The 26,446-nt window shown below is 37.1% G+C and overlaps 1 protein-coding gene and 1 long non-coding RNA gene across 2 annotated transcripts; both read right to left on the bottom strand.

The window, feature by feature from the left end:
• Positions 1-308: 308 nt before the first annotated feature.
• On the bottom strand, positions 309-25,635 carry drc2 (dynein regulatory complex subunit 2). Its single transcript, XM_055214099.2, has 9 exons — positions 25,544-25,635; positions 13,918-14,087; positions 12,972-13,139; positions 12,724-12,893; positions 8,895-9,033; positions 8,190-8,387; positions 7,739-7,951; positions 2,655-2,807; positions 309-1,281 (listed from the first exon to the last, which is right to left on the bottom strand). Exons 2-9 carry the CDS (start codon positions 14,062-14,064, stop codon positions 991-993), a joined length of 1,479 nt encoding a protein of 492 aa, XP_055070074.2. The 5' UTR covers positions 14,065-14,087; positions 25,544-25,635; the 3' UTR covers positions 309-990.
• On the bottom strand, positions 23,296-24,600 carry LOC129448721 (uncharacterized). The gene is made up of 2 exons (XR_012370808.1): positions 24,173-24,600; positions 23,296-23,833 (listed from the first exon to the last, which is right to left on the bottom strand). It is a non-coding gene; the product is annotated as an uncharacterized lncRNA (long non-coding RNA).
• Positions 25,636-26,446: the final 811 nt, after the last annotated feature.

The following is a 26,446-nucleotide window of genomic DNA, read 5'->3' as shown; positions in this document are numbered from 1 at the left end:
CTTTACCATTGGCAAAACCATGGTTTTATTACAGTAACCACGTTTTTAACATAGTAAAACCATGGTAAATTTCATTCAGACCTAACAGATCCAGTCCTAACAAAAAATAACCATGATTTTACTACAGTTAAAACCAAAAAAGCATGGTTAGTGTCGTAAAACCATGGTTTTGCTAATAGTAATCAATACACCCCCCAAAAAACATGGTTACTACACTTTTACAACAAGAAAAACATGGTTTATTTTTCTAAGGGAGATTACATGGTAATAAAAAGGGTTCAAACGTAATACATGAAAAGATCTCGAAATGCTTTAATTATATCATCATTTTTTATTGTTTAGTAAATTATGTCAACAGTGTATAGGAGGAGGCCTTGTGATTAAAAAAAGTTTCGACTTCACTGCCTTATAGTACATTTGCGATAACATCTAAAGTCAATATTAAATAAAAATCAGCAATACAATGTGCTGTGCAGGTGAAACTACGAACTATAACTGGATCATAACACTGATGATTCAGCTAAACCTTCAGATAACAGTGTCCCCAAATGCATATCTGACCTGCTTAGAAGTATGTTTACACTTTCCTCCAGGTTAATACTCTATCAGAAAGAATAAAAGGGTTAAAGGTCAAAGGTGAAGTTTTAATGAGTCGCCGGTTTAGAAAAGACCACGACCACCAGCTTCAAAACACTTCATAGCAACAATTCTGGGGTGAACTGATCTTTAAACATTTACATTTTTTATATAATATATTTAATGAATATTATAAGTTTTCATATTTGAATACTACACAAGAAAACCAAAGACAATCCTTACAAATGCAATGGATTTGTTGTCTTAATCAGTATTTATTTAGTTTTCCCATTTACTGTATATATGTGCAATAATTACCAAAAATTACTACCAAACTACTACGTAGGCTGAATGTGTCGCACATTTGGTAGTAATTTTAATAGGCTGTCAGATTCACACCCAGATATGGATTCCCTAGAACCTCTGCTGTGCAATATTTGCCGCTTCTTGGACCACATAGCGTTTCTGATCGCGTCTCTCCGTATAATCCGGGGTCTGTAGAGGAGGAGACGACACCATCAGTAGTGGGTTCCTGTGGTTCTCATCAGATACACAAATCCCATCCAGATAGCGCTTCAGATAGATTCTCAGTTGCTCGTTCTCTCGATCTAACAGCTGCTTCTCACGCTTCAGACACAAACGCTCCAGCTGCACTTTGTTATAACGCTGCCAGAACATCGCGAGAGGAGAACAGTCCTGCATCAGCTGGAAACAGCAGAGAGAGAAAATAGACTAATGATACACTGCACTAAACAACATTTTAGATTATATTTGGGGTAAGGTCACAGGTTTTCTTGCTGTTTTGATATACAGTATAATGAACCAAGTAGACATAACTCAAACTTCAAACAAAACTTTATGAACATTTGATCATTGCATTAGCAACACAAAAGGTCATGGGTTCGAACCCCCTTTTTCCCGTTGGCTTGCTTACTGGGAGACTGCTGACAGCTTTGTGTTTTGTAAATTAGGTTAATTTAGACGCCACTGTTTACCCTAAAAGTTTGTTCACCCAAAAAAGAAAATTCTGTCATCATTTTCTCATCCTTATGTTGTAATCGGTATGAATTTCATATTTTGATAAATGATGGTAAGCACATAAACATTGTCTTCCATAGTATTTGTTTATCCTACTATGAAAGTCAATGGTTACATTTACCTGCTTGCTAAGTAATATCTTCTTTTGTGTTCATCAGAAAAAAGAAATGTATACAGGTTTAAACCAACATGAGGATGAGAAAATATGAACGAATTGAAATTTTGGGGTAAATTATCGCTTTATAAATATATAATTATAAATATGAATAATGCTGCTACAATTTCTTTTTGCTTTTTACACTGCTGTTCATGGTATTATATCAAATTTGATTTCTTATGTAATGTCAAACTCCTGCTCTTATATAATATAATTTTTTCCATATAGGATGGGAAGGCATGTTTAGATTGATATGACACCTGTTATTTATCATATTAACTCTTTCCCCATCATTGACGAGTTATCTGAAGAATTTTTATGTAATCTGCCATACAGCGATTATCCAATTTATGAAAAAACTGAAGTCAAAACGTTAGTTACTATTTTTAAACTCTATGTATGTTTTGATAATCCTTTTGAATCGGATCTCTAACAAAATTCCTTCATTCCTTATTTTAGCTTTTTGCTAAAACTGTAGAAAAATATCCATATTTAAGAGGTTATTAGCAGAGAAAAACATATAGATAGGATACAACGTTTGTTTGTTGCTTGTTTGAATGCAGAGGGTCTGTTCTTTCATTTTATATATTTGTATTTTTATATAAAGAAAATTTTCCTGGAAGGCATTTTGTGAAAATGACAAAAAATGCTGGCGAGCAACTTTTCAAAAAATGGCTGGCAGGAAATGAGTTAACTGAATACATGTTTGATAGTTGAAGAAACGTATTTACTGTTTTATTGATTTATAATGTATTTATAAGGACAATAAAATCTGCAATAATACTATATATTCTATTTTATAGATAAATTGTTACATTATTATAAAAGTGTATTTTGATGAATCATGCAACACAAGACCAAAAATGTGTCACAATTTCCTTACCTGAGTGAGTTTCTCAGGTGGAGACTCCACAGCTTTGTCTCTCTCCTGTCTCAGTTCTTCAGGGCTTAATGAAGACGAGTAGAAGGGCACAACCTTCTCATTTTCTGTTTCTAGCTTACGACACATCTCAGAGAGACGCAGCAGCTTCTCACCCTGTGGACAAGACAGAAAAAAAATGATTAGATGTTGACAGTATGACTGAAATCAGTTTGAGAATTAAGTCTGATCCTGATCTTCGTCTGTTTGCAGAAGAAAGAAACAGCTATTGAACTTGCTGTTTTCTTCTTAATTTTCTGGGCTGCGTTTCCCGATAACGTTCTCCCTTAGCGCGCTACGAAGACTCTTAAGTTAAACCTTAACTACAGGTTTACCTTTTCTAGGCGTGTTTCCCGAACTGTACCTTAGCGGGTTTCTTAAGGTATACTTTCTTACGTACGACGTTACCAGGTGCTGTCCATGGCGATGGTGCTGAATAGGTTGATATCGATTGCTCGACAATCAATTGTTCACTTTATGTAATAGGTACTTCGCTGCGTTACGAGAGAGCGGTGTTATTTGTTAAAGAAACATTTCAGAAATAGTTCAAGTTACATTTATTAGGAATATCTGGTAAAAATATTTCAAATTGCAAACAACTAAATATAAACCTTGTATATTTTATTTTATATCAAACCCATGCAAAACTCGCAACTTCATGTCCAAAAGTATAATGCATAAACTGCTTCAATGCATCCATTATTCCTTCACCTTAAAGGATCATTTATATTAGGGGTTCCCAATAAATGCGTTGCACAGGGAAATAAGGTGGGTCGTGCAAGTCACCTGGCTTGGCATTACACTTAAAATGTAGAAAAACAAATTGTTGTTCATTAGTTCACGCGTTTATGTGTTTGGACACTGCGCAAGCAGCGCGTTTACAATGCGGATAACGCTTAATGGACGCATTTCTGGAGCCGCGCCTGTCTGTTTACCTTAAATACAGTGGCGTGTTTACCATTTTGGGGGCCCTAAGCAAAGTCCAAGAACCGGGGCCCCCATTGCCCCAGCATTGCCCAAGGTTTTTTGAATTGCACAACAATAATATTCAGTATATAGAATTAAGTGAGATATATATAAACCGGATTTATTTTGTTTTACACTGCTTAAAATTACACTAAATTGTTACAGTTTGGTATGACAAAAATTCTTGGTTTAAAAAAAAAATTTCACGCCCCTCTCAGATATATTTTTTGCTCGCAAATGTCTTACAGGATGTATTTCAAACAATGTTATTAATACTGCAACTTCAGTGTCTGACATCTTACTAAAAAAAAAAAAATGAGGAAAAAGAGGAAGCATTAGATTATGATTCAGACTGATCTAACAAACTGAACTAACAAACACCAGCAAACAACATTGTTAGTTGGTTATTGCTTGAATTTATGGATGGGAATCACATAACTCTCATGTTCATGTTGTAAAACCAAACTTACTGTGAGATACAACAAGCATATAGACTAGACAAACACTAAAGATAAGATTTGATGACAATAATGAGATACAGAATATGATTTATCTATTTTCGACATGATTAAAACCCCTGCGTGGTGTCTTTATCATGTTTATACCTGTACGAGCGTGGAACAAAAAATGCATGTCACCAATCACAGGTGTGAAGCTCAAAGTCTTTAAAGTAAACTTGACCATAGAGTGAATGTTGTGCAGTTACGAGAGCAGAGAGAGTCGAGGGAGTGCTCATTCCAGCACTTGTGTGGCTGCATTTGTGAGCGCTGAGCAGAGGTGCGTTTTCCCATAGAGTTTCACTCATGAAGTAGCCTATATGTGCCCTCACAAGGATGCGCGCAAATATTATTCTGCGTACAGACTCGCACATATCTTGCTCGTGCATGCTTTATCCGTACCTTAGATTTGGGTCTGAATAAACGTAACATACTTTCGCACACCTTGTGGCCAGTAGGGGGCCCCCCAAGCCCGTGGGGCCCCATGCAATTGCGTGGTTTGCGTGGTGGGTAAACACGCCACTGCTTAAATATAACATAAAATATATATTATATGATATATAAATATATAGTATGATTGTTTTAGGTTTAAGCTTTGATTAGTTTTAATGTGGAAAATTTGTTGACCTTATACAAGCAATTATCAAGTGGAGCATTTTCTTTTTAATGTTTATAAAGAATATGGCATGCAGTTGCCTCAAAGTTATAAAACATTAAAAAAACTTCGATGCAAAGTCGAATTAACATCAATAATAATATTTAGGAAAATCAACAATTATGATTTCGTGATGAATGTGCTCCCGTGTGGCATGCAATTTTTTTAACTTGATTTGTTTTATTTGCAGCTAAAATAGCCGGTAAACTAAAGATTTAACGGATATGAAATGCACAAATAAAATAGTAAGATTCGCTGTGTAGCTGCCTGCCATAGTTTCACCAACTCCTCCACCCAAAATCTTTTTTTAATAGTTTCTTTAGCCTGTAATAATAGTTCACAGCTGATGTTCCTTTGGAAAAAAATATAAAAAATCTAACAACCATCAGTGTAATAATGTCTAATTATGTGAATGTTTTATTCTTTAAATAAATAAAAAATGCCTAATTTAACACGGAGTGTACTTCAACTTTTTTTAAAACAGATATTTAGTTATATAGACTGCAATCTACACAAGCTTTTATCACAGTCATGGCCCCTAGCGGAGTCAAGTGGGATAAGGTATAGCTAAGAGTGCTCCAGACCAACCTTCCGAACGAACGACTTACAGAAGTGATACGTAACTAAGAACGTTTCGGGAAACACGTATTAACTATAAGGTACAGCTTAAGGTACAACTTAAGAACGACGTAGAGCTAAGAAGGTTTCGGGGAACGCAGCCCTGGATTCTTGGCTTTGCAGAAATCTTGTCCACTCTCAAATCAAAGGACTGGGTTACCTTTTCAAAAAGTACATCTTTGTACTTAAAGGGTGCATATTAGGACCTTTTGAAAAGGTTACAATGATCATCCCAGTGACAGCTTTGCACCTTTAATTCCGACACTGTAACTTAAAATATTGTTTTTAGTGTTTATAGTATTTTTATATTTATCTAAAGAAATTATGATGTTTTCAAATATATTGTGCCAATAAAACACATCAATAACACTGCAGGTCAGTAATATAAGGCCACAGTTTCTGTATAGTTTCCACATCCGTATAAAATACACTACCATTTGTTTTGGGTCACTTCACTGAAATTTTTTTCATGATCTTTGAATGTTTTAACCTGTATATACTGTAAAAACTATTTTTTATTAACTCAAAAAAGTAAGTTACCTGGTTGCCTTAACATTTGAGTTATTTCAACTCATGGGCATTGGAAGCAAAAAAAAGTGGTTGGGTCCAAAACATTTACTGAGGGTGTTAAATACAACCCATGAAAATTAGTTATAGTTTACTTGGGTGATTCTCACGAAACCATTGAAACACCACAGCACTAATGATTTTAGCTTTAAAATGTGTAATATAGTAACATTAAAAAGCATCAGAATTAACACAATACTGTGTTCTACCTTGCACAATGTGTAATTTCAACATAAGAATTTATAATTGTACATTTTATCTCATTTTCTGCTGAAATTCTCATTACTGCAATGTGTCCAGCTGTGTTTGAACATGCGTAATGTTGTAATTTAATCAAATAAACACACATACAGAATTTTAATAAAGTTTGATTTTGAGTGACCAAGCACATGGACCAGTTACTTCAAGATGGCTACCAGGTAAGATCATTTTTTTTTACAGTTAATTTGAAATATTGTCTTGTCAGAATGCTTACACGACATTTTGATTGTCATTACCGCAACAGATGCTTATTAAATGTTAATTTAATTAATAGAAGCATAATACTTTGATTTTAAATGCATGTGCAGAATCTCCAAATTATGTTCTTTCAGGTTTGTCATGTCATTTTGAAAATATGTCAGTGTTGATGTTTTCTGACTGTTGCGGTAATGAGATTTTTTAGGACTAATTTTTTAAATTATGTTACAAAAAGTGTTAAATGATAAGTAAAAGTTGTTAAATTAATTTTCCCATTTACTCCAGACTTTGTTTTTCAATGTCTGGTGGGAAAAAAAGTAAATTTAAGCAATTTTTACATTTTTATGCTTGACATTTTTAAAACCAAGTTTTCGTGAGAATCACCCACTTAAGTATTTGAGCTAGCAAGTAAAATACAAAATAATGGGTAAATTCTACCTACATTATCTATTTTTTAACAGTTACAACTGCAACACTAAAAAAATAAGTAAAATATACCCAGAAATATTAGCTTTGGCACCGCAAAGTGCACATGCGTCAACATCCAGGCAGGACTCGGAGTCACCGTTTTCCATGTCATTGGCGCAGCAAGGAACCGCGATTTGTTGAGCTACAGGTAAGTTTTTATGTAATGGTTTCGATGCCCATGCTTCAACTTAAAAATATTAGTTAACCAAAAAAAAAAAATTTGTAAAAATGTTGTCAACTAATAATTTTATGTCAAATTAACTCAAAATTTTAAGGCAACCAGGTAACTTACTTTACTAAGTTAAACCAACTTTTTATTTTTTACAATGTACAAAATGCGTAACCTAAAGGTGTAAAATGTTTGTAATTATTTTTGTAAAAAATTTCCACATACTGTACATTTTTGTAGCTCCAGATTTCCCCGTCTTACTGTAACGCACAGATTTTGTACAAAACTGACCCTGATTGGCCAGCTAATCTGTACATTGTGATTGGCCTGAATACCTCCGATGCAGCCGGAAACGTGACGCTCCTTACCATGTTTAAAAGATTCGCTCACAATGCAATGCTAACAGGAGTTAACTTACAGGGGGGCATTTCCCAAAAGCATCATTAGCTAACTATGATTATTGTTATCATTGAACTCTATTGGTAATGACAGAACTTGCAACCATAGTTGCTTTCGGGAAACGCACCCCAGGCTGAGTCCGAAGCAGGAGGAATTATGATAATGTCCGTCTTGTCCACGTCAACAGGCCTAGGAAGTAAACTGTTGCCTACAATCCGTGTATTATATGTTTATAATATCATAAACGTACCATAGCTATGATCTCCTTTAGTTTTTTAGCAGCATCGCTGCTATAAACTGTAAGCTTTGTGAGCTGTTGTCTGCGAACTGTCTGGGCGTCACCGAGCTGAACTCTGAAACGTTGGACTTTCTCTGCAAACTCATCACAGGTCGATCGGAGGCATTGAGATGTTTCTTCAGTTTGATCAGGGCCAGGCTGACATCGCAGAGCTGCGATCGAGTCCTGCACACAGTCACACACACGCATAAAAACACTCCATTGGGTTAAAATGGGACAAACCCAGCTGTTGGTTTAAATTAACCCAGACAATGTTTATACAGCATTTACAACCCAAAATCGTTTCTTTTTGACCCGACGTTAAAGGTAACTTAACCCAGTATTTTTTTAGTGTAATGATCATGTATATGTATTAAAAAATAATATTGTGTTTAATTATACAAAACTTGGTAAAAATACTCACCTGCAATTTCTGAATTTGCTTTTTATGAGTGTTGATCTCTTTGGTGCTTTGCTCGTCGTTGATGCGTAGAGACTCTGTTTCGATGATTTTATCTTCAGTGGCTTTATTGTAGAAATGTAAAGTTTGTTGCATGTCTCGGGATAGTTTGTCCATAACCCCCTCCATCTGAGCCTGCACTGTGTGTTTATCTCCATTGCTCTACAGAAATTAAACCAATAGCATTTGATCAAAACCACCAAATGAAACCTAGAGATCTATTTGTATTGTGCTTGTTATCCGTCATTGCAAGAACATTATTTTAAAGGTCCACTATGTAGATTTTTAGCGGCATCTAGTGGTGAGATTGCAACCAAAGGCTCAGTCCACATCTCACCCCCTCTTTCGAAACGCATAGAGAAGCTACAGTAGCCGCCACAGGACAAACACATCATCATCTGATATAATGCAGTGACAATTCGCCATCTAAAGAGCAGTTTGTCTGTTTAAGGCTACTGTAGAAACACGACGCGACTTCCATGTATGTAGATAAAAATGGCTCATTGTAAGGTAATAAAAACAATACAGTTCATTTTGTAAGGTCTTTATACACCCATAAAAATATAGTTATGTATATATTATATTGCATTTCTGTCAAGAAATCCTTCGAAAACTTACACAATGCACCTTTAAATATGGAGATTTTTGTAAACATTATGAGAACAGTACCTGATTTTTAATTTGATTGCGAGTGCTATTGTAGTCGTGTTTAGCCTCACTGTCAACATCAGCATATTGCTTTTCCATAGAAAACATCAGGTTGCCTAAACAGGCATCTGCCTGCTGATGCTGGGAAAGGATTTGCTCTCTGAAATACACAGATCATTAACATACAGATTACACCGAACTGCATCAATCCAATGCTATACACTTCTATATAACCATTATTATACAGTATCCTTGAAAAACATTTTCCCACTATGTCCTTACTTTACATTCAGTTGCATTCAGTCAGTAAACTGTCCAAAAAAAATGGTACCTAGCTGTCACTGGGGTTGTACCCTTTTAAAAAGTACACCTTTGCACCTAAAGAGTTCATATTAGTATCTCAAAGGCACATATTGGTACCAAACGTATACATTTCTGTATCTAAAGGGGTTATTATTAGGACCTTGGGACCACTTTATGGCCATTTTTCTGAGAGTGTAGCTGACAGCTATATCCTCCAATTATTCATGCTGTGAAAAACCAGGAACCTCAATGGATTTGATTATTTTATTTTGTATTAGTTATTTTGTTTCACTCTAAACCATAGTATGCGGTTAGTGTTATGATAAAATGATGCAATTTGATATTATTGTAAAAAGCTCAAAATGGTTCAAATGTTCGATACAACATCCTGTTTATGTTCTTGCTATTGTAATGAAGTTACACTTAAAGGGTTGCCAGTCCTTATAGAAATACTTTTGGATGTGCTTAAATGGATGAGTTAAAAACAAGATTAGGACTAACACCACTGATGTAAAAAATTAGTAACAACCACTAGGTGGCGTCACTGAATCCCAAACTCATTAAAGTGATGGTTTAACAAAAAATGAAAATTCTGTTATCATTTACACACCCTCAAGTTGTTTCAGACTTTTATAAAAAAAATTGTTCTGCTGAATACAAAGAAAGCTATTTCTTAGAATGTTTATAACCAAGCAGATCTATGGAAGTGAATGGTGTCTCAGATCTGTTTGTTCACAAACATTTTTCAAAACATCTTCATTTGTGTTCACCTGAATACAGTTTTGGAACAACGTGAAGGTAAGAAAATAGACAGACATTTAATTCCCCTTATCCCTTTAAAGACGTGCAAACAAACATCCATAAAAACTCTTATGTATCCCATAAGGCAAAAAATACATTTCTCTGGCCAAAAATATGTTTTAAATATATGCTTAATACAATTTGTAGGAAAGTGAAGCTTCATTACATATATTTTTGAATTTAAAAAATATATTTAGTTTTGACCTTGATATATCAACAGATATTTCGAAATGTATTTCAGGGCAACAAATACATTTCTACTTTTACAACCCATACTGCAAAAAATATATTTTTAAGTATATTTTTGCAGTAGAATATATATTTAAGTTTTTTAAACCTGTTATGTTTACAAATTATAATATTAACAAATTTCTTCCAGTGTGATGTGAATATAAATGCTTTAAAATGTAATTTTTAAAAATATATATTTTAAAATATATTTTTAGAAAATATATATTTTGTAGGGCTGTCAAAAGATTAATCGTGATTAATGAAAAACAAAATAAAAGTTTGTGTTTGCATAATATATGTGTGTGTGTGTGTGTACTGTGTGTATAAATGATGAATATATAAAAACACACATACATTTAAAAATTTTTTTTTTGCAAAAACAAAGAAAAACTCCAAGGCACTCTCTAAAAAAGTAAAAAGCCTTTATTAATACTAAAATTATTTTACTCCCTGACGAAGGCTTGTTTGCCGAAACGCGTCGGAGTTTTTATAGGTTTATTATAGGGATGCACCGAATCCAGATTTTTTAGGTTCGGCCGAATCCCGAATCCACCGTTTAAGATTCGGCCGAATCCGAATACCGAATCCTACTCGCATCCTTATTCCAACACAGTAAAACACATTAATGAAGTAAAAAACGTCCACAGCAGTGTATTTTTTCATTTTATTTAATTTTAACTGTACATTATGCCAGGATGACAAGTTGGAAAAACTATTTTGACAATTACCATAAGCCTATGCATAATGAAAGCGATGCGTTGCGACACGCTCGTTTTTCCAATAAGCAAGCAGCTCCGCGCTGAAAACTATATTTAACTTTGAGTGAGAAGCTCCGCTCGTCAATGTCAGTCTTCACACGGCCGTCCAATTACAGTGGAGGAGGGGCGGGACATTACCACAGCAACCAACCGGCTCACAGCTGAAGCATCACAGCTACGAAGCGCTCGGATGAAAAACAGCTGGCATTTGGGGTCCTCAAGGCGTGTTCAGCGGTGTTTAAAAGTTTTGGTGTGTCCAACTGACCGAAAGAAAAAGCTCATCTCCACGTCAGCACCCGATGTGTGTAATCAACGGCTGCGTGACGTCGACCAGCGTAGCGCAAGCCTAGGGTTCGGTTCGGTGGAAAAAAAATCTAGGATTCGGCCGAACCCGAACCCCGCCAAAAAGCCCAGTATTCGGCCGAATCCGAAACCGAATCCTGCCGTGTGTCTCAATTCGTTCCCTAGCTCCCGAGGTCGTGAATCACTATATCGTGTACACAGGTTCGGGCACTGGTAAGGACCCTAGCTCACTTCACATTGGGACGATGTTCACTTATTTTTCTGTCACGGCTGCTTAAGCGCGTTGTAATCACTCACAGCTGTTACTCACCAACAACCGGCAAAACCAACATCTTTCTGACTTAATTTTAAAAACGGTACATTGTGAAAAATGATGTCATTATTCTCTTACATATCTGTGCATAAAATTTGAGGCATATAATTACATTTTAAATGTAATAAATATATTTACAATTTTAAATAAATATTATTCTTTTAAATATTGAGTATATTGTGGTCCCTTACTGTGTAGCAATGTGTGTTTATATTTACAACTAAAACAAACGTTTGTCTTTATAAAAGTTTCATAAAGTTTATTGAGTTGGATCACGTGATGTTCGGTTGGCGAGCTTCAGAAAAGGTCACGTGATTTCCGGTTAGGGAACATAGGGATCATCGATGCTCACTGGTTTTTGCGTTGCATTGTGGGAATTTTTAGGGAACGAACGTTCCAGTGCACTGAACGGATTTTGCGATTGAGACAGCCCTTAAAATGGCCGACTCCCTGATCAGTGCCCTGACTACTGAACAAGGGAGCTGATTGAGACACACGGCTGGATTCGGTGCATCCCTAGTTTATTATGACCAAGCCGTATTAAAAAAGGCTTTTTACTTTTTTAGAGAGTGCCTTGGAGTTTTTCTTTGTTTTTGCTATACTTCTATTCCCCTATCCAAAGAGCACCTCGATTTTTACATATAATTTTTTAGTCCGGGCAGCGCTCCTTTGTTTTTTGATATTTAAAAAAAAATGTTATTTAGGTATATTTTTTATTTATACTTATAATATAAAATATATTGAAATATATATAAATATACATGTAAATGTAAATGTTTCTTAAATACAAACATTAAGGTGTGAGTATTTAAATAATTACACACAGTGCACACACATAAATTATGAAAAAAAACATTTATTTTGCATGCGATTAATTACGATTAATCTTTAGACAGCCCTTATTTTTGTATATTTTAAAATATATTTAAAATTGCATTTGAAAATATATTTTTGCTATATGGGATCTTTACATCTACATCTATGCATCTGGCAGACGCTTTCATCTAAAGCGATTTAAAGTGCATTCAACCTATACATCTATTTATTAGTATGTGTGTTCCCTTGGGATCGAACCCATGACCTGCACTAACACAATGCTCTGCCCATTGAGCTATATGGTGTCTCTGTATAAGCGGTATACCTCTCAGTATTATATTTAGAGCTGAGTTCTTCCAAACCGATGTTGAAGTACGACTCCAGCTCTACCAGCCGACTTCCATGCAGCTCTAACAGAAAGTCCATGTTGCGGAGATGAGAGCTTCTCGCTAACTCCGAATGTTGTTCCCTCTCGCTCAAATCAACCACCAAACTCTGAAAACACACAAGTTTGAGTATTACTACAAAAATAATCTATTTATTTGTTTCTATCAAAGGAAGATATAATGTCACCTGAATGATGCTGTTCTTGTAGTCGAGGACTCTCTCAAAGGTCTGAGACAGCACTGACATGTCATTACGCAACTCAACAGTCTTGCTTTCCATCAAAACGGCCCGCCACTGCTGCTGAAGTTTGTCAAGGTTCAATACGGTGTTCCTCTCTTCCTTCTCCAATTTATCCTTGAAACAAAACACAGGTTATTTTATCTGAACGTCATTCTCAGTATAACACACTGTCAGAAACATGACAAATAATGGTCCCAAACTGTCACTGGGGCAGTTCCCTTTTTAATAGGTACAGATATGTACATTTGTTACCAATATGCACCTTTGAGGTACTAACTCTTAACTCTTTCCCCACCATTTATGGGTTATCTTGTCAATTAAAGGCGGGGTGCATGATTTGTGTGGTGCGGGTCTATCGAAAGAAAGTCCAGATTTTATTGAGGTATGGGCGTGTTTGTTTAGGTGATTTCAAATGTCAACATTGGCTTTTAGAGGTCATGCACCCCGCCTTTAAGAGAAAATGCTTCCCTGCGAATGGCGAGTTTTATGGCAATCAATATTTCTACTATTATCCACTATGTGGCACTCCACTGATCCAAAAACAGTAAAAACTGTATGTATGTTTTGATCATCATTCTTAATCTAATCTTTAACAAAAGTCCTTTACAAAAATTGTTGTCCTGCAAAAAAGTCTTACCCATATTTGAGAGGTGATATAGAGAGAACAAATAAGGATATGATGAAACGGTTTCTTTTGTTTAAAAGCAGAGAGTCTTTTCCCTTTTAAAAACTTTAAAAACAAAATTAAAGTAAGTCATAGGAATTTTTCTAAAATTCTTTTAAAGTGATGTAAGGAGGATTTTTACCCCAAAGAATTTAGTGATTTCAATTTTTTTTTTACATTTTCTGGAAGGCATTAAACTTTTCTGAAAATCAAAAAAGTTCCTCATACTTTGAGGAACTGTGTTAGCATATCTTCTTTTTTCTTGGTCATCTCCTCCTCAGCTTGGGCTTTCTGCTGCATATACAGAAGTCTCTCCTCCTCTGTCATGCCGGCATTTTTCCCACCTCCTCCCTTCCGTCCTCCTTTTTTAGGCATGATAGCTACAGATTTCAAAAGACCTAAAAAAGATAATATATGTCATTACTACAAATAATCCGACTTGCCAATGGTCTGATATCTCTTACATTTTGTCAAAGAGGGATGGTGATGCTTTATCTTATATCTTATAAATGCGCATGTAGCACTTATGTCACTGCAATCGTAATAACTATGCTACTGGACCAGTTCTAGGTTTGTTGAGTGGTGTATGTTATATTAGAAAAGACACATGAGACATGAAAACTTATATAAATTAATTAGCAGTTTACTGAACAGGAATAAGAATGGAATAGGTAAGTTAGTAAGATAAATAGAATAATTAAATAAATATATCAATATAAGTTATTCAATAAATGTATTGATAAATATTTACCCCACAAAATGTAGATCAATAAATAATCAATAAATATTTACAGTAAAAGATGTGTCAATAAATAATCAATGTAGATCAATAAATATTTATAGTAAAAGATGTATGTCAATAAATAATCAATAAATATTTACAGTACGATAAGTATAATAAATAATTTTAAATCCTTTATATTTAATCTTTTCTTATTTAAATAAGTTTAAATGGATTTAACTGGTTTAAGTATGGGTTTATTCTGGTTAGTTTTGTTCTTAGACCGGTCTATTAAATTTTAATCAGCTCTTTTAGAACAGTTGCTTTAACTATTTTTAAGCTATTTGTTTCTAGTTTTCTTTTAAGTTAACTCTTCTTTAAGGGAACAGGTACGTATTTTAGTGTGCTTATGTTAGTGTGATTGTTTCACTTTATAGGGTCTAACTCTTTCTTTGCAGGTAAAATGTAAGGATTTAAATGTTTCTTTTGTTTGTGCAATTGCTACACTTTGGAGTCTCACTTTAACAGAAAACATAAAAGAAAAAAAATACAATACATCAACCAATTTTCATTCATACATTCACCTATTCACCAATTTCTCTATTCAATAAATCTAAATTATTGTGTTGCAATTTCAGAATTTCAGTTCAGAGGATCCGTCCAATTCGATGTTTTCAAAGGTCAATGTCCAATGTGATTAAAAGAATATAGCTCAGTGGTTCACTTTGTTCATGTCAAACCGTGTAAGCAATCAGAATGCGGTGTTTCAGTTCTTGCAGGTTAGAGATCCTTGGGTTGGCTCGCCATCTAGTATCCAGTTGAAATATCTGTTCATTCGTATGCTGTCTCGCAATACGCTGATTATCCAAAGGTCCGATCTGGTGTCGAGCTGTCCACAAACTTTCCGTGTAGGGGAAAAAAACCTGGCCTGCACAGCAGGCCATAAAGAAAATGTCAAATAAATAAATAAAATAAATTATCTCAACAGTAACAACTGCTTATTCTCATGTTTAACGCTGATATTGGAGGATTGCGATTCCTCTCGTTACTGACTGTCACCATGGTAACATCAAACAACTTGCTTTGCCGTTTCCCAAAATACAAATAAATCAATATACAATGTCAAAGTATAAGGGAAAAATCTTAATATTACATACATTTCCCTTTTTTTTTTAACATAAAACATTCATAAGCTGATTGTACACCGATAATTTGTTACACTGTAATATATTGAACTCAATACACATTAAAACACAGTGAAACTCACCAAAACCGTCTTCAAAACACTCCTCAAAACCACCGCTAAGATGTTATAGGGATGATTCTCGATGAACAAAATATTAGAAGTGTTAAATAAGCCTAATTTTGGAGTTTAGTTTAAGGTGTCTGGATTTCGTGTGTATCTTATCAATTTTCTGTTAGCGTCTGCCGTTAATGTTAAAAAAACAAAACAAAACAAAACAGCTCGTGCATAACTGTGAAAGTGTCTTAAAGGGGCAGAGGGATTTTAAACTAAAGGGATGGTTCAACATCATTAAAAGAATTGAAACTTTTACTAAATCAATATTTTAATATATTGTGTGGTTTCTAAATAACGTATTTATCTATTTATTGCAATTTATTAATTATATTATATATTATTATATATATTATTTATTTCACTAATATTATTTATGGTTCTATTTGAACTGTGGGTTACATCCTCCCCTCCTTTCCTGATGCACGTCCCTGTGCATCCTATTAGCAACTACACGGCCATCACTCTATGTGACAGCCAGGAGTTTGGCTCATTTAAAGAGTCTGAGATGACTGCACTCAAACTCTGAAACAATGACTGCACTACTGTGGCTAAGGGATTTCCTAAGTGGGGGTAAGTAAGTCTCTTTGTGGGTTGTCTGTGTCTACTAGACTTTCTTAGGTGGCTTCCATTCTCTGTGGCATCTTCCTGTAGATGTGCATCAGGTAACTTATTCTCTCCCGGATTCATCTCAGGTAAGTTATTCTCTCCCGGATTCATCTCAGGTAAGTTATTCTCTCCCAGAATTATCTCAGGTAAGTTATTCTCTCCCAGATTCATCTCAGGCGAGGTGTTCTCTCCCGGATTCATCTCAGGTAAGTTATTCTCTCCTGGATTCATCTCAGGTAAGTTATTCTCTCCCGGATTCATTTCAGGTAAGTTATTCTCTCCCGGATTTATCTCAGGTAAGTTATTCTCTCCCGGATTTATCTCAGGTAAGTTATTCTGCGGATTTACAGGTAGGTAGGTTTCATCTGGTAGACTTGGAACAGTTATCACAGAAGCAGCCTCAGGAAAAGCTTTAGCTACATCTGGAAGGTCTTTCTCAATGGTGGACACTGTGAAATGTCTTGGCTTCCTCGGCTCTGTGTTTCTCATGAAGGACTCTATGGTTGCAGGGGTGTGGTGAACACCAATGGTATCTACAACCGTGGCATCATGCCCATAAAAGTAGGTGATGTCATGGTCTTCGGAATCAGAGTCTTGACATTCAGATTCATATGACTGTTCACTCCTTGGGCACTGACGAGTCCTTGGACGTCTAGGTCTCTCCTTGATGGCCACTTCAGGTTCAACTGGGGTAAGAGGAAGAAACCCACAAGGCAGTAGCAGGTCTCGATGAAGTGTTCGTATCGGACCATCTTTGGTTTCAGGCTTCACAACATAGACTGGGATGTCTCCAGACTGTTTGATGACAACATACACATCAGATTCCCACTTGTCTGCCAACTTCTGCTTGCCTCTGAGGCGAACATTCCTCACCAGGACTCTGTCGCCTTCAGTCAGGGTGGAATCAACAACATGCTTGTCAAATCTTGCCTTATTGCGATAAGCAGTCTTTTTTGCATTTTCTGTTGCTACCTTGTAGCTTGCTTCTAGTCGGGACTTCAGGTTGCGGACATACTGTGAGTGAGAGCCTTGCTTGTAGTTGACAGGTAAGCCAAATGCTAAGTCTACTGGTAACCTTGGTTGTCTTCCAAACATGAGTTCATAAGGGGTGAAACCAGTGACTTCACTTCTAGTACAGTTGTAGGCATGTACTAAAGGCTTGACATATTCTCGCCAGTGACTCTTCTTCTGGTTCTCTAGGGTGCCTAGCATGCTCAAAAGGGTCCGGTTGAAGCGTTCAACAGGGTTACCTCTTGGATGGTATGGAGTAGTTCGTATCTTACGAATGCCTGCTAGGTCACACAGCTCCTTGATAGTCCGGGACTCGAAGTCTGGACCTTGATCACTATGGAGTCTTTCTGGGATGCCATAATGGACAATGAAGTGGTCCCAAAGGCATTTGGCAACAGTCTGAGCCTTCTGGTTTGAGGTGGGAATGGCCACTGCATATTTCGTAAAGTGGTCCGTGATGACCAGGATGTCTTTGGTGCCACTGGAGTCCGGCTCTAGGGTGAGAAAGTCCATGCATACCAGCTCAAGAGGTCGTGTGGCTGTGATGTTCACAAGAGGTGCAGCTTTCTCTGGTGGGACTTTACGCCTTGTGCAGCGGTCACAGGTCTTGATCTTGGCCTCTACCTCAGCTGACATTTTTGGCCAATAGAAACGTTTGCGGACAAGGTCAAGCGTCCGGTCTACACCCATGTGGCCCATGTCATCATGGAGACTCTTCAGAACTATGGGTCTCAGATCTTCAGGTAACACAAGCTGGTAGTGAGTCTGTGCACCCTCTTGTCGTTTACGGAACAAGACGCCATCTAAGATCTCCAGCCTGTTCCACTCTCTGAAGAGGAGGGAGAGCTCAGGGAGTTCTTTTCTGAGAGATGGTGGAGGTTTTTCTCCCAGCTCCAGCTGTCTGAGTACTGCACTGATGCAAGAATCTGCCCTCTGCTTCTCCCGCATCTCAGTGGGTGTTATCATCGGGATGACGTTCACACCGTCTAGCTGGCATTCCTCTTCAAAGCCCTCTGGAATAGCACTTGAATGGTGGGCAAGCGACATAACCAAAGTAGTTCCAGGCAATGTTCCTTCATCATGAACCATGTGCTTCTCACAGATGGCCTTGATGGTGCTTTCATCCATCTCTGTTGACAGGTGTCTTTTTGTGAACTGCTGTATCCTCTCCATCTCTTTCCGGGACGATGAGTCATCAGGTAGCCTATCATGTGGACGTCTGGACAGCCCGTCTGCATCCTGATTCTGCTTCCCAGCCCTGTACTGCAGCTGGAAATCGAAGGTTGACAGATCAGCTAGCCACCTGTAGCTTGTGGCATCAAGCTTGGCAGAGGTAAGTATGTAGGTCAATGGGTTACTATCAGTGACAGCAAGAAATGGGCGTCCGTAGAGGTAGTCTTGAAATTTTTCTGTAATTGCCCACTTAAGGGCAAGAAATTCCAACTTGTGGGCAGGGTACCTGCTTTCACATCTTGATAGACCACGGCTTGCATAGGCGATGACTCTCTTCTGTCCTTGTTGCTCCTGGTAGAGTGCTGCACCAAGACCTGAAGTGCTGGCATCTGTATGCAGGATGTAGGGCAACTTGGGGTCAGCAAACCCGAGGACAGGGGCAGTGGTTAGCTTCTCGATGAGAGTGTCAAAAGCTGTTTGGCAAGTGGTTGTCCATCTGTCACCGAAGAGGTCTTTTGGATTGTAGTACTTCTCACTATTCACTGTGGTCTTAAAGCCTTTTCTCAATGGGGGATATCCAGCAGTGAGGGCATTGAGAGGCTTCACAATCTTTGAATAGTCCTTAACGAACCTACGGTAGTAACCGCAGAATCCCAAGAATGCTCTCAGTTCTTTCAGTTTAGTTGGTCTTGGCCAGGTTTTTAAAGCTGTTATTTTCTCTGGGTCTGTTTCAACTCCCTTCTCAGACACAATGTGTCCTAAGTACTTCACGGAGGTCTGGAAGAATTTGCATTTCTCGGGCGATAACTTCAGGCCGAACTCTTTCAACTGGTTGAGCACCCGCATCAGTCTTTCCTCATGCTCTTGTAGTGTTGAGGAGAAGATAATCAAGTCATCCAGGAAGACGAGAGCCTGCTTCATGTTCAACCCTCCTATGCAGCGTTCCATGAGCCTCTGGAATGTGCTTGGGGCATTTGTTATCCCCTGAGGCATCCGGTTGAATTCATAGAATCCAAGTGGACAGACAAATGCAGTTTTCTGCTTGTCTTGTTCCTCCATTTCGATCTGGTAAAATCCAGATTTGAGATCGAGCACTGAGAACCACTTTGATCCAGTCAATGCTGAAAAGGACTCCTCCAGATTGGGTAAGGCGTATGAATCTTTGATCGTCTGCAAGTTCAGCTTTCTATAGTCCACGCAGAGTCTGACATCGCCATTCTTCTTCTTGACGACCACAATCGGCGAGGAGAAGGGTGATTCAGATTCGCGGATGACTTCTGCATGAAGGAGTTGCTGGATGTGGTTTCGTACAGCCTCGATGTCCTGTGGGTGTATAGGCCTCGCTCTGTGCTTAAAAGGTGTCTCGTCACTAAGCTTTATGTGATGTTTGATCTTGTCAGTACGGCCAAAGTCAAGGTCGTGCTGCGCGAACACCTCAGGCATGGAGTTCAACTTTTCGGATATTCTGTCTTTCCACTTGTTACATATTGGAGAGTTACTGAAGTTAAATTCAATTTTTTTCTTGGGGGTCAGGTCTGTTGAGTGTTTGGAACCAAGAGTTTGAAGAGACTGGGCACTCTTGATGGCATGGATCTCTGCTATCACAGCCTTAGGGGGTAGAGTTATGTCATGGTCTGACTCATTCTTCAGAATGACTGGTAAGCAGTGGGGCTGCTTAGATGGCAGGTTTGCTAGCCCGTCAGTTACCAGTATGCCACCTGGTAACGAAACTGCTGTTGGTGACTCTACTATCACCCACTGACTGCAGTTAGTTGTTCTGCAGCTCACTGATCCTTCAAAGACTCTTGTCTGACCGGCAGCAATGGTCTCAGCGTCTCTGCTGTGTAGTCTCACTTTCCCCATGCTTGAATCAAAAGTATGTCTTTGTCTGGCTCCTAGAGTTTTTAAGACTGCTCTGTAGCCATATGGAAGGGACTGGTAGTTCTGAGGAGTGACATCTACATACTGCTCATAGAGAACATCTAAAGCATTGGTTCCTACTAGTACTGATGACAGAGTTGAGCGCATATCAGGTACAATTAACGCTAGTGTAGGAACGTCAATGTCCACTCCAAAGGTGCTCCTAGGGAAGCTGATGGTGACTTCGATGTAGCCAAGGTAAGGCACTTCCTGACCATTTGCTCCCTCCACCTCAAGCAAGTCACTTAATGAGTGGATGGGAAGATGAGACAGGGTTTCTTGATAGAAGGAGTTTGGGATTGTCGTGACTTGAGAGCCTGTGTCTAATAGGCAGCTGCATACTTTGCCACATATGGTCACTTGTGCAGTGCACCGTGCTCCAATCAGTCCCTTGGGCAGGGTTGCTGGCTGTCTCTTGGTGGTAGAGTTAGAGAACATGTTGGAAACACGTCGTTTCTGTTTGGGACACTTTGTCTGTCTCCCAGTCCCTGTTTGTCCCTCTGCAGGAACTGGCTCTAAAAATTCTTAGGCTCTGAAGTGCTGTTTACAACATCCCATGCTTGCTGCTTTTCCTTCAACAGCTTTCCTTTTGAGGCTACCAGAGAGGGATTTGGTTCACCATCACACTGTGGCTTGATGTGTCCATCCTCTCCGCACCTGAAGCAGTACCAAGGTTTTGGTCTCCTGCTGCTGTTGGTCTTTTCATCTTGGCTGTGAGGTGTGGGAGTCTGAACTCCCATAAAACCAGGTGTGGGCACCTTCAGTTTGGGAGCTGGCTTAGCTTGGTTCTTTCTTTGACTTTTCTGCGTGACACGTGCGAGCTGGGTTTGTAAATCTGCTATTTGCCTTTTCAGATCTTGAATCTCTGGTGAAGGAGAAGATAAATGCGATGTACTGCATTCTTCATCATACTGCACACAAATGCCTTGGTAATGGGATGACACCTTGGGTTTTGAGGAACTGAGATGGTGCTTCATCCGAGATGCTTTGGAAGCTCGCCTGTCTTCTGCTGTGCGGAGTAACAGCAGCAGTTCTGCAAAGGTAGGTGGATTTTGCTTTTTCTGCTCCAGTTGCAGCTCAGATATCAAGGTGTTGTCCCAACAACCTCTGACAAATTGTCTCAGAAGCTGCCTGTCAAACTCACTTGCAGAGACACCCCCCCTCCTGAGGGTGGCATTCAACATCACCTGCAGCCGTTGGAGGTAAGTTGAGGGTTTCTCACCACTGTCTTGCATTGTATTGAGATACTTTGCAAATAGGTCGTCGCCATCTTCAACGGTGCTAAATGCAGAGTCCAGGATATCCAGATATACACTTGGAGGTGTTTCGGGTGTCAGGTGCTTCACAATGTCAATGGCAGGTGACAAGAGGCTTTCGGGGAGCTTCCGTGATTTGTGCAGGTCTGATTGCCTAGTGTCTTTGAGAAGAAGTCCCACATTAGAGCGCCAGGTCTCATAATCTGCCTCATTGTTGGGTCTAGGGAGATGCCCAGAAAAGGGTCGGATTCTTAGGGCTGTGTTTACATGCATAGCAGAGTCTTCATTTCGCACAATGTGTTCAATGATTACTTTCTGAATTTCTGGTGGATTCATGTCACAGAGTTTCAGAACAGATGGTGTCTCTTTGGCTGGTGCTGAAGGTGGCGTCCAGTCGCCGCCTGGCTGGACATGCTGCTCTGGAAATGTGTTCTGAGGGCCAACCTGTGTGGCTCTTTGTGGAAGATGTTGCTCAGGTGATTTCAATTCCATGCTGTCACTTTGAGTCTCGGGATTCTCGAGGTCAACAGCATTGCTGATGATGGAGAGTTCTTCTTTAAGGAGAGTTGCAAGGTCCTTGCCAGTCTGCTTTGCTATCTCCTTCAGCTCAGAGAGGTAGGTCTGTGTAGCTGTTTTGCTAACTACAGGTGTGTAGACACTAGCTAGGGTTCTAATGCAGTAACTGTATTTAGCTGGGGAACTAGTGTCAAGTGTGTAGGGCAATAAAGATGCAAGTGCCTGTACAGCTGTGCCATATCTATATTCTATAATGACTTGCTTGTCTGAGTGTGCTGTGTGTGTGGAGTCTATTGGAATTATTCTTTCGATGGAACCATATTGCTTAAGAAAGTCAAAAAGTTCTTCATCTGTTTCTGTATCGGTAATGCCACTAACGATAACAGCATTAGGGACTTTTACATTGTTATGCTGGACTGCTTCCATGTCTCGTAAAGGTTAGACTCTAGTTTTAACTCTATTTTATTTTGATTAATACCACTCCTGGCTGCTGGCTCGCCAAATTTTATGTAGCACTTATGTCACTGCAATCGTAATAACTATGCTACTGGACCAGTTCTAGGTTCGTTGAGTGGTGTATGTTATATTAGAAAAGACACATGAGACATGAAAACTTATATAAATTAATTAGCAGTTTACTGAACAGGAATAAGAATGGAATAGGTAAGTTAGTAAGATAAATAGAATAATTAAATAAATATATCAATATAAGTTATTCAATAAATGTATTGATAAATATTTACCCCACAAAATGTAGATCAATAAATAATCAATAAATATTTACAGTAAAAGATGTGTCAATAAATAATCAATGTAGATCAATAAATATTTATAGTAAAAGATGTATGTCAATAAATAATCAATAAATATTTACAGTACGATAAGTATAATAAATAATTTTAAATCCTTTATATTTAATCTTTTCTTATTTAAATAAGTTTAAATGGATTTAACTGGTTTAAGTATGGGTTTATTCTGGTTAGTTTTGTTCTTAGACCGGTCTATTAAATTTTAATCAGCTCTTTTAGAACAGTTGCTTTAACTATTTTTCAGCTATTTGTTTCTAGTTTTCTTTTAAGTTAACTCTTCTTTAAGGGAACAGGTACGTATTTTAGTGTGCTTATGTTAGTGTGATTGTTTCACTTTATAGGGTCTAACTCTTTCTTTGCAGGTAAAATGTAAGGATTTAAATGTTTCTTTTGTTTGTGCAATTGCTACACTTTGGAGTCTCACTTTAACAGAAAACATAAAAGAAAAAAAATACAATACATCAACCAATTTTCATTCATACATTCACCTATTCACCAATTTCTCTATTCAATAAATCTAAATTATTGTGTTGCAATTTCAGAATTTCAGTTCAGAGGATCCGTCCAATTCGATGTTTTCAAAGGTCAATGTCCAATGTGATTAAAAGAATATAGCTCAGTGGTTCACTTTGTTCATGTCAAACCGTGTAAGCAATCAGAATGCGGTGTTTCAGTTCTTGCAGGTTAGAGATCCTTGGGTTGGCTCGCCATCTAGTATCCAGTTGAAATATCTGTTCATTCGTATGCTGTCTCGCAATACGCTGATTATCCAAAGGTCCGATCTGGTGTCGAGCTGTCCACAAACTTTCCGTGTAGGGGAAAAAAACCTGGCCTGCACAGCAGGCCATAAAGAAAATGTCAAATAAATAAATAAAATAAATTATCTCAACAGTAACAACTGCTTATTCTCATGTTTAACGCTGATATTGGAGGATTGCGATTCCTCTCGTTACTGACTGTCACCATGGTAACATCAAACAACTTGCTTTGCCGTTTCCCAAAATACAAATAAATCAATATACAATGTCAAAGTATAAGGGAAAAATCTTAATATTACATACATTTCCCTTTTTTTTTTAACATAAAACATTCATAAGCTGATTGTACACCGATAATTTGTTACACTGTAATATATTGAACTCAATACACATTAAAACACAGTGAAACTCACCAAAACCGTCTTCAAAACACTCCTCAAAACCACCGCTAAGATGTTATAGGGATGATTCTCGATGAACAAAATATTAGAAGTGTTAAATAAGCCTAATTTTGGAGTTTAGTTTAAGGTGTCTGGATTCCGTGTGTATCTTATCGATTTTCCGTTAGCTTCTGCCGTTAATGTTAAAAAAACAAAACAAAACAAAACAGCTCGTGCATAACTGTGAAAGTGTCTTAAAGGGGCAGAGGGATTTTAAACTAAAGGGATGGTTCAACATCATTAAAAGAATTGAAACTTTTACTAAATCAATATTTTAATATATTGTGTGGTTTCTAAATAACGTATTTATCTATTTATTGCAATTTATTAATTATATTATATATTATTATATATATTATTTATTTCACTAATATTATTTATGGTTCTATTTGAACTGTGGGTTACACGCACATCTCAGTCAATGATTTTCCTCTTAAAGGGATAGTTCACCCAAAAATGAAAATTCTGTCATTCTATACATTCCTTTGTTCTGGTGATGAACACAAAGATATTTTTAAAAACGTTTTGTAACCAAGCAGATCCAGGCCACCACTGACTAGGGCACCATAATATTAGGAATCCATACAATTGAAGTCTATATTGGCCCTGATCGGCTTGCTTACAAACATTTTTATTTGTGTTCAGCAGAACAAAAGCAATTTATACAAGTTTCGAACAATGACAGAATTGTACCCTTCAAGAGAAAAATCATTTAATAGTTCTTAAATAACTACATTGACTGAGATGTCCACATTCATAAGACATAAAAAAAGATATATGAGAATTTACAATAAAATAAATGTGATTTTAATAAAAAACAGTTTAAAATATGTTTACAAATAACGAATAAAACATGAGTAAAAGTTATTTGAATTTTTCTAGTTAACAGTAATACTGTTAAACTGAGGTAAACTGAGGTTAAACTGAAATTTGCCATTAGTATATTTTATTGTTTACTATAGTAATATAGTAACATTTCTAGATGCTAGTTTGTATTAAAAAAGTATTAGACTAGTATTAACAACAGTTTTTCATTTAACTACTATGGTTTAGTCATTTTACAATAAAATACAACATTACACTGTACCTCAGTTTACTATAGTAAATGCTAAAGTATACTACAATATATTTTCATGTGGTGATTATTAGATTTTTTCTATTTTTCGCGCAGTATGGTGCAAACACACGAACACAAAATGTAAGACTCATAAAGGCGCATGCGCATCTAATTGTTTGGTTCCAACTTTTATCTAACTTTAACTAACATTAATCTTTTTAATATTTTGAATGTAACGTTATATATATTCAGAATAGTCTTAAATACATTAAATAATAACCACCTACCCTCGGATGTGAGGCCGCTTCTGTTAATCGTTTCCTAGCAACCACCAATATGGCGGCTACACTGTCACGTGTGTCCATCCACGTCGTGTCATCAATGCCGCAAAGAGCGACACGAAAGCGCTGCTTTTTATTGTGTTTATCAGATAGGCTTTAAAACTTTGTTTTTAATGTAGCCTGCATTTCTACATAATAATTATTATGCTATTTTTTAGAATGACACTTTTTCCAAATGCGTGAAGGTAAATCTGCCTACTTGTCTTTGATTGGGTCAGATAAATTGTTTAGGAAGAAAGACACAGTTAAAATAATTAATTTGCATGTACATCATTGGGGTCTCAGGGATCCTACACATAAAATAATAGTCCGATATAAACTTTTCTGATATTAAAATGTATTTTTTAAGTAATACTGAATGCTACCAGCAGAGGGAGCTGTGACTGCAGAGTGAGGGTTATGATCTGGAAAAGATTCCAAACATGCTTAGTGTGCATAACTCACTAAATTCTTTGGGGTAAAAATCATTCATCATCTTCATCGTTATAAAATGATTTCAGGAAAACTCCTATGACTTAATTTATTTTGTTTTTTTAAATTAAAAAAAAATTTTTTTTAGTTTTAAAAACGTATTAATTGAAACTGAGCAGCCTTTGACTTTATAAATGTTTTATAAATATAAAAAAACATTGTTTATATAATTCAGTGTAGCAATTGGAGCCTGGTAAGACTTAAAACAACTTAATCATTCTGTTATTAATAATTTGTTATCTTTATTGATATAAAACACAATCTGTAGATAATTACTATGAATCTTTGTAACCTTTTATCCCTGCTGATTATAGATGACAATATAAAGGCTGTTATCAGTTGATTGATAGTAAAATTGAATACTTGATACTGTTTTTA

Source organism: Misgurnus anguillicaudatus, chromosome 8 (assembly GCF_027580225.2).
Source record: "Misgurnus anguillicaudatus chromosome 8, ASM2758022v2, whole genome shotgun sequence".
Taxonomy (NCBI): domain Eukaryota; kingdom Metazoa; phylum Chordata; class Actinopteri; order Cypriniformes; family Cobitidae; genus Misgurnus; species Misgurnus anguillicaudatus.
This window is presented reverse-complemented; position numbering and strand designations above follow the sequence as displayed.